The sequence below is a fragment of the Pezoporus flaviventris genome, unplaced genomic scaffold (assembly GCF_033815535.1).
Source record: "Pezoporus flaviventris isolate CSIRO_AGI_PZ_B2104156 unplaced genomic scaffold, CSIRO_AGI_Pfla_v1 ptg000023l, whole genome shotgun sequence".
In the NCBI taxonomy this organism is placed as follows: domain Eukaryota; kingdom Metazoa; phylum Chordata; class Aves; order Psittaciformes; family Psittacidae; genus Pezoporus; species Pezoporus flaviventris.
In genome coordinates, this window is record NW_026892571.1 from 10,929,524 (window position 1) to 10,938,331 (window position 8,808).

Consider the following 8,808-nt stretch of genomic DNA (forward strand, 5'->3'; position numbering starts at 1 on the left):
GCAGGTACATGCTGTTGTCCCTTCTAGTCTGCCCCGACACTGGTCTCCAGTCTCTGCAACAGGTAAGAGAGGCATTTCTGGGTGCAGGCTGTGGGGAGGGGACTCTTGGCTGTGCAGGGGGTAGGATATTAATTTGGAGTTTTTCTCATTATTATTGGGTCAATAAAGCTGCCAGGGTGACAGAACAGCTCTGGCAGCAATGGGAGGAAAGGTAAAGAGGAGAGGTAGAGAAACTCATGTTGGGAGGCTGGAAAATTAAAAGGTAAATGGGGTATGTCAGTAAATGAGGATCAAGGCAAATTCGTGGTCTTCTAAAGTGTATGCAAGGGAAAGGAGTCAGAAGCAAAAATTAGTTTAAATAGAATGAGAGGTAAAGCAATAAAATCAATTCATCAAAGTGTCTCCCCTGCCCTGCCTTTAGCAGGATGCTGCAGGATGCCTATCACACCAACGGAAGCACCCAGCAGCAACAGCTGGTAGCACTCTGACCTCTGCAGAGCCCCTCTGAAGCTCAGGTTCATCTGCAAGGAGGGAGGTCCTGGGATGACTCCTAAGATGGTCATACCTAGAGAAACTGTTTCAGAATACACATCGTCCCCATATAAACGAGTACAAAACCAGCATCTTGCTTTACATGATCTCCTTAAATCATATTTTGTATTTTTGCTATTATATCAGGCTGCTGGGAGGTTTGAGAATAAAAACTCTTGAAGGCGTTATCTATTTGACTAAGCAGCCACAGAACTGCTTTGGCCTGTGTACTTTTTAAGAAGCAAAATAGTTCCTCAAAGGTACAAAAATAATATAATCAGGCATCAGCACCATGCAAGGAAATTTTACCCAAGGAGCTAAAAAAGCCTGCAGTCAGACACTACTCCCTGCCTGCCATCAGACCTGCTGAATTCACTGGCCAAGGGAAGTTAGCACTGAAGGAGGGGAGCTGGACATCACCACAGCTCATGCACCACTTCAGATCCCAGCTGCTGAATGGGTCACGCTGGAAATGCTTGAGGCAGAAGTGACCCCATTTACTTCTTCATTGCAAAATGAATCTGCTGACAGAGGCAAAAAAAAAGGAGAGGGCTGCCATGAAGAGAGGAAAGCTGCTGTCCCTCAGCTGCACCCACCATCTCCTCACTTCTGAAGTGATTCATTTTGTTCCAAAAACCAGACACCAGCAGTGGGGCTGTATCAGGCTTTGAAAAGCACTTCACAGATTTGGGGGTGGGAGGGGAAGCAACAATAAAAAGTTGTTATAAACCAAGTTAACTACTCTGTTACACCAAGGCAAAAAAATCACTGAACTAAGAGTCACCAGTCGGTCGAGCTTTAACTGGTTTTAACTAGTCACATTGAAGCAGTGTGGTTGTTTCCAAACTGCTTTCAAATCCTAGTTTAGAGCAAGGGCTCAGAGGTCTCTAAGTAGAGAGGGCTTTCTCTTGCTTCTGACAAAAATTCCCATCTGCCTCACGGGTGTGATCCCAAATAAGGGCAAATGGAAAAAGAGGAACCATCATTGCCTTTAACACGATCAATACAACTGTCAAAACCCAGCATGTATTTAATAAATGCAATGTAGAGAGGTTTATTTGACCTTCTGTTCACAAAATAATTTTATTATATGTATGAAAGCAGCATACAGGCAATAAAATTATGAAAACATTCACAATACATAAATACACAGACCTGATGCAGGATGTATATAGTTCATTAGACTTTATGGGTTTTTTTCCTCTCAGTTCTCTTTTCCTGACAACACTTTTTTTTATATATATGTTATGAAAAAGTTGCTCCAAAGGGTATTTTCTCCCATTCAGAAAACAAATAGCTTTCTTTGAATGCTGCTGAATATTAATACCCAATGTTCCTGTTGCTAATGTTCACTGATTGCTTTTGGCATTGCAAAGGAAAAGCAGGAAGGACAATGGAAAAGTAGCAGGTTTTCTGAATTAAACATTGGTAACTTTTTTGGAGCTCACAGGAAGTGTTTGAGTTGGGGGCTGCAGTTCCATCCATATTTAGAAATGTCTTAATCCAAAATGGTAATGAGGCACTAATCCTTATTGAATGGACTATTGACATGGCAATTACTAAAATGTAATGTCCTCCTAGTATCCAAAGTAAAGCACTAGGTACCTCACTTTTTAATTCTGATACAGTAGCAGACAGACAGCATGATCCCGGTGGTACTGCAGAAATACAGATGATAATGAGGTTTGGGCATCTTTACTACCATTATAACCAATTGTGTTTGTTCAGAAAAGATATCCAAGACTTGAAATAAGAAAAGTCTGAGAAAGCTGTTTATCTTACATAAATACAAAACATTATATACTAAGAATTGTTATCTAAGAAGCTTTTCTTCTCAAATTGAATTCTTCTTAAGGTTGTAGTCATATTTAAGGTATTTACAGCTCCACAAACTCGACATTCTAGCAAAGTCTTTGTAACATGAAACTTTTGAAAAATAAATAGCAGCAATTTTTTTTTGTTTTTATTTCTATAAGGGAAGAGAATTCACAACTCAGCCAATGCTGGTCCTATCTTTTGAAAGAAATCCCACTTAAAATTAAAAAGAAAAGCCCACAAGCAAATGAACTCAACACAGCATCAGTTTTGTTCATTCCTTCATTTCTCAGTGAGCTTCTTAACATTCCTTCATTAACCCTCATTGGCCCTCCAGACTATCAAAGCTTGTAATAAAGTGCTAACTGGTTGACTGGTCAAAATGCAGTTATGACACTCCAAAAATATCCCGTTATTTAGACATTTTAAATAACATAAATAAAGTTAGATTTGTTATAACATATGAAAAATATCAATTTAAAACAATAAATAAATAAAACCAGTATCAACATATGATCTCCCAAAGCTTTAAAAATAACCATTCTCGTTATAAGGCTCAATTATATTTTAGAAATAATTTTAAGAAGGCATCTACCTACTTTTACAATCCCTCAGTCTTTAATTATGACCTGTTCACACCCACTATCACAAGACACAGCAATCTTTTAACTTCTAGTAAACACTAATCTTTAAATACTTAACGTTTATCTTTTGCCTCATTTTAAGCTAAAATTGGTTTCTCTGTGTAGAGAAGAAGAAATATTTTCTCTGTCACTGCACTGTATCTAAATTTGTATATTTTCTCTAGTACAAACAGTACAGTTTAATTATGTATTTTTTTACCAATTTTCTGTTATTTTTCCTCTTTGTTGTTTAAAATGTTAAATTTGCTTTGAATGACAGGAAAATTAATTCTGGGCTTGATGTAAATGTGTATTTCTCCCTAGAGCTTAGTTTCTTGCCAAAAAATCTTGGCTTTTGTGGGGGATTTTTTAAGATTATTACAATATACACTATTGGGTCTTGCTGAGTAAACCTTACTGTTCAGGTTTTATGCTGCCCATTTTGTGTAATGGGATTGATCTTTTCCAGAGAAACATCAGCTTCATAATCCAAGATACCCGACAATGCTGGAGACATTTTCTCCAAGGTCTTAGATAGTTCACCTTCTTCTTCCTTTTTGAGAGGTTCTTCTTCTGGACAGATAATTGCATGTGGAATCAGATAAACCAGATTAGACTCTTTGGGGCTGGACCCTTTGGGCTCATGTTGGCTCGAAAAAACAACTGCTCCATTATTGTTAATACTAACAGTCTCTATAGCATTGCCGGACAGAGAGCAGAGCCTGTAGCATCCCAGCAGGGTCGAAAATGCCTTGCGGAAATCAGCATTGAAGGCATAAATGATGGGGTTGAGGGAAGAATTAGCCCATCCAAACCAAACAAAAACATCAAAGGTGGTGGAATTAATGCAGAAGGCTTCTGCTCCCTTGGATGGTTCAGTAGGCTCACAGAAGGGAATCATGCAGTTCAATACAAAAAATGGTAACCAGCAACACACAAACACCCCCATGATCACTGACAAAGTCTTTAAAACCTTTGTTTCCCTCTTGAAGGACATTTTGAAGTTGCTCTCTGGTTGATGGCAGTCCATACTGCTTCTGTTGCCACTTGTGGTATGGCAGTTCTTGGCATGCACTGCTGCTCTCTCCAAAGCTGAGATGCGTCGTATTTGCTTCTGAGCAATCCGGTATATCCTTGTGTAAGTTACTATCATGATGGCCACAGGTATATAGAAGCTAATTAGAGAAGAGGAGATGGCATACATCCTGTTTAGGCTAGAATCACAGTTGTCCATGCCTTCATCTTCTAAGCTGGAATTTAGGTCCAAAACACTTGTGGTTGTAGCCTTGTGCCAGTTCAGCTGCACAGGGATGAAGGAAATCAACACGGACAAAGTCCATGCCACGCTGATCAGGATGAAAGCTGCCTTGGGAGTCATTTTCCTCTCATACCTAAATGGGCTGGAGATGGCCCAGTATCTGTCCACACTAATGACGCAGAGATTTAAGATGGAGGCTGTTGAGCACATAATATCAAAGGCCACCCAGATGTTGCAAAATGAACCAAAAGGCCAGAAACCAGCAATCTCAGCCACAGCTTTCCAAGGCATGACCAAAACTGCCACTAAGAGATCTGACACAGCCAAGGAGATGACAAAGAAGTTGGTCACCTTGGACCTGAGGTGGCGAAACCTAATGACAGCTGCACACACCAGTGTGTTTCCCAGCAATGTGGAGAGGATCAGTAGTGAGAGGAAGCAGCCTGTGAGGATTCGAAAGGAAGAGTCCCTTTCCACCAGCAACCCTTCCCCGTCCATAGTGGTGTTGTTCCAAGTCATAGTTTCTCCTGAGGGAAAATTATACCATGATTTTCGTGACGACAACAGCTCCTTTCCTTGCAGAGATCAGAGATTATCAGACGTCCATTAATTACTCATCAACAAACAGACCAAAGGTCCTTTCTGCAGTCCCTTCACCCCCAGATGGACTGCACTCACTTTGAGTCACCCTGAACAACACCGAAAGCTCTGTGAGCAGGAATTCAAACTGCACAAATACAGTTCACCCTACAGACAGGTTTTTTCAAGCAATCCCTTCAGAAACACACTGCACCACCCCAGCATGAAGCAGTCTACTTCAGACAGCTCACCTGCAAATGTTCTGCTGCTGTCCTCTGCAAATACACCCCACACACACAGAAGCAATCACTTTTCCACGTTTGCATATATTCCCATGAAAATAGGCTATTGATTGTTTCCAGTGTCCACTGCACTAGCCCTTCATATTTACTGGAGCGTATTACATGAGGTGCTTTTTCTCTAGCTTCCTAAATGTCTCACTGATGAAACACTCCATCCTTCCTCCCAGTACACTCCTGTGACAAAATGCATCAGTTCTCTGTTTCTGGGCAGCTCAGAAAGCAAATCTTCACTTTGTTTCAAACTGTTTTACACTTCCGAGGCAAAGAAAATAAACATACGGGAGGTGTGTTTTAAAGGTTTTCAGTAAGCAGTAGCTCAGGTTATTTAGTTTTATTTAAATGAGAAATGCTGGCTCCTACCTTTCACCTCTGACTCTGTTTGCTCTGGGGTGCAGGGCTGTCTCTCCTCCTCTTTCAGTTTTGGAATTGCATAGCAAATCTTATACACAAAACTAACACAGAAGCACTGCATTGCATCAGGTGCATGTGGGGGGTGAGGGGGTGGTGTCCCTGAAAGTGCAGATTGGCAGTGGAGAAGTAAAACCAGGAGCCAGCAGACCTGGACCATGAGGAGTTAGTTTTCAGGACAGCAGCAGGTCTGTGCTGTTGGACCATGCGTGACGGACCCCACTGCTGTGTGTCCAGTCGCCTCCATCCCTCGGCGTCTGCCCATCACTCTGCAAACTCTGTTGTCCAGATCAGTCCTAGTCGCACTTTGTACATCCCGTCGAAGCGGCAAGTCGGGGCAAATCATTCCAGGCAAAAGGCACGGTATTCCCAACACTGGCCAGGGCCGAGAACCAGTTCTTCCCTCTGTCGTTCAGTGGAAGGAGAAACAAGAGCGAGAGGTGAAGCGGTGTGAGCTCCTCTCTGCCACGGCGCGGGCTGCGGGCTCCTCTTCCAGCGGGAACTATTCGCTTTAACACTGCGCTGCCCGGTTATAGCTCTCCACGACTGTCCCGGAATAATCCCATCTCCTGCTCTGCGGGGCTGCGCTCCGGGGATCGGGTCCGATTTTTACCATGCTTTTTCCGTTTCAGCAAGGCGCAGGCTGGGGCAGCTCCTCACGCTCTCCCGCAGCCCGCCCCGGGCCGCGCATCCCCGGTGCCGGGGGAGCCCGACGGCAAAGGCTTCCTCCTGCCCGGGGCAGGGCTCGGCAGCATCGCCCCTCCAGGAAAGGTCTGTCCGCCTGGCGTGTCCTTCCTAAGGGATTAAGAAAGGGAAAGACAGACATGGAGGCGCGCAGCGGGCAAAAAGCAACGCCCCTTCGCCTCCTCTAACATCTTCATTCGGGCGCAGCTTCTTCTAGGCAGCCTCTCCCCGGTTTTCTGCCTTTCGGGTGAAAAACGTCCCGACCGGCCAGGCAGCCTGGGCGAGAGCCGCAGCCGGGTTTCCGGAACGGCTCTTCTGGAGTTTAAGGCAAACGGGATTACTTTTTCCCGTCCCGAGGTCCGGGACTCCCGCGGCGCTGCCGATGCCTGGGCGCTGCGGGCCTGATGAGCTCAGTCAGTTGATGCGGAAAGTAAGTACCGGCACCTAACTTCGGGCTGGGCGATGCTCAGGAGGCGGGACGCGGCTTCCCTGACGCCCCTGGGAGCAGCGCTACCCCGGGGCACCCTCAGGAAGAAGGGGGGGGGGGGTAGGACCCCTGCCGTAGCGGCGGGGAAAGGGCTGCGAGCGCGGCCGTACTCACGGGCGCGGCGGGGCGGGGAGGGCCGGGCTGGCGGCGGGATGCAGCCGAGGCACCGCGCTGCTCCGCGCCGCCCCTCCACCGCCTTGGTGCAGCCCCGCGCAGCCCCCGCGCCCCCGCCGCTCCCGGCGCAGCCGCGGCCACCGGGCTCCCTCTCCTGGGCGGCCGCGGCCCCGCGCCCCACCGCGCTAACTGGCGGAGCAGCCCCAGAGCCTGGGCTGGTGACAGCGACGAAGGGCATCGCTGTCAGAGCGTGCAGGCAGGGAAGGAACGGGGAACAGACCGGGGACCAGCGTCCTGACTTGTTCCAGATCAGGCAAGGGGACAGCGGGTACCCCCTGACGGCAACGCGGGGTTTGGGGCAGCTGGCTCTGTGTCTGCAGAGAAAACGGTTCAATAAACCACCTTCCTTGCGAGCAAAAACCTGCCACACTTTTTCCACCCGTGATTTCTCCTTTGCAAAAAGCCTGCCGATTCGGTATTAAGCACCGAAACCAGGAAGGTTAAGCCTCAAATCCCTTCGCTTCCCAAAAGGGTTTTCTCTTTCTTACTTCAGCCACAACAGGCAAGGACAGGTGAACATGCTGATTTGTAAGTTGCTACACTTGCATTGGCATTTTTCTCAAAAAAAAATTGGGAAAATGAAGATAAAAGACATCACAGGGAGAATAAAAGCCTCCTAGAAGAGCAACTAACATGTCAAGATTAATTTCATGGCGTTTGGCATTACTGAAGTTGCTTTTGTGCCATCTGTATTTTTTCAAAGTATCACTTAAAGCAGACACAGAGCTAAGCTAACCCTGACTAGCTAACTCTTATTCTCCTTTCCCCCTCTCATTCTCTTTTTTCTTCTTTTTAACTTCTTCTCAGCAAGTTCTCATTCCCCCCTTCTTATCATCCTGTTCTTTAACCATCATTCATCCCCAGAGGAGGGGGAAAATAAACAAGGAAATGATTCCTGAACTGTTTTGTAATAGAGGTATCTAAAGAAACTCCCTGTGAGTTTTCTTTTTCTAATTTCAAGATTCCTTTCTTTCTGTTCTTCTTCAAGCACAACGCAGGGAAGGTTTAGTGAGTGATACTTATTTTACGAAAATATAGCATGCTCCTGGTTTTCGGTAAAAACCTGAGGCTAAGGGAAAACATCAGGGTAAGAAGTCACTGAGCATATTCTATTTGTGAGAACTTCCAGATGCTCCCCCAAAATCCCTTTCAACCACAGCCATCCTGGATTATTCCAGTAGAAATCACAGCTCCAGAGTACACAGACAGCACAATCTTTGAGGCATACTGGAGAGAAACACCGAGGTACACATTGCAAAGAAGAGAGCAGTCTGCTCTCAATCGTCTGCTTATCGTCTCATCAAGCAAACTCTTCTTTTCAGCTCATTTTTGCTGAGGAGTGGCCTTTCGTGGGGAAGAGGCTGAATTCAGCATTGGAAGACCTTAATGCTGTTCATGTAAATGAGGGTTTAAAACTCTGATTTGAACCTGACATAAGAAAAAAGCCTTTTAGCCTCCTACTCACAGCAGCCTATGAGAGTCACGGTCCTTATCAGTTTGGCAATTCCAGTACCTGGTTCAGAAGTCAGCGCCTCTGTTCTGTCTCATCTCTAAGTCTTCATGGCCAGCTCAGGGCTACCCATGAGGTCCAGCTCCACCAAGGCCGCATGAGTGAAGCAAAGCCCCTCAAGAGCTGCACAGGTTTCAGACACCAGTGTTTCATGCAGGGCACCCTGCTGTTCTCATTTGTCACTTCAGCTCATCTGTAGGCTTTTAAAACTTTCATGACTTAATAGTCATACCCAGGTGAGGAACAAAAGTGAGAGTCATTAAGCCGCTGTGATGATTTAGGTAAATTTAGTGGTGGGATGAGGCAGCTGATTGCCACAGCTCTGGGAGCCAGGTATACAAAGCACAGGGTGAATTTTCCTTTAGCTGCTCTCAGGCTAACCTGCTTCTAGCCAGCACAAGGGTCGGCTCTCGTCTAGGTTGGGACTTGCCTAAAAC

General features: G+C 45.6%; 1 protein-coding gene across 1 annotated transcript; it reads right to left on the reverse strand.

Annotated features, from left to right (window-relative positions):
• Window positions 1-1,560: 1,560 nt before the first annotated feature.
• On the reverse strand, window positions 1,561-6,900 carry DRD1 (dopamine receptor D1). The gene is made up of 2 exons (XM_061456694.1): window positions 6,802-6,900; window positions 1,561-6,311 (listed from the first exon to the last, which is right to left on the reverse strand). Exon 2 carries the CDS (start codon window positions 4,744-4,746, stop codon window positions 3,391-3,393), a length of 1,356 nt encoding a protein of 451 aa, XP_061312678.1. The 5' UTR covers window positions 4,747-6,311; window positions 6,802-6,900; the 3' UTR covers window positions 1,561-3,390.
• Between the last annotated feature and the right edge of the window lie 1,908 nt (window positions 6,901-8,808).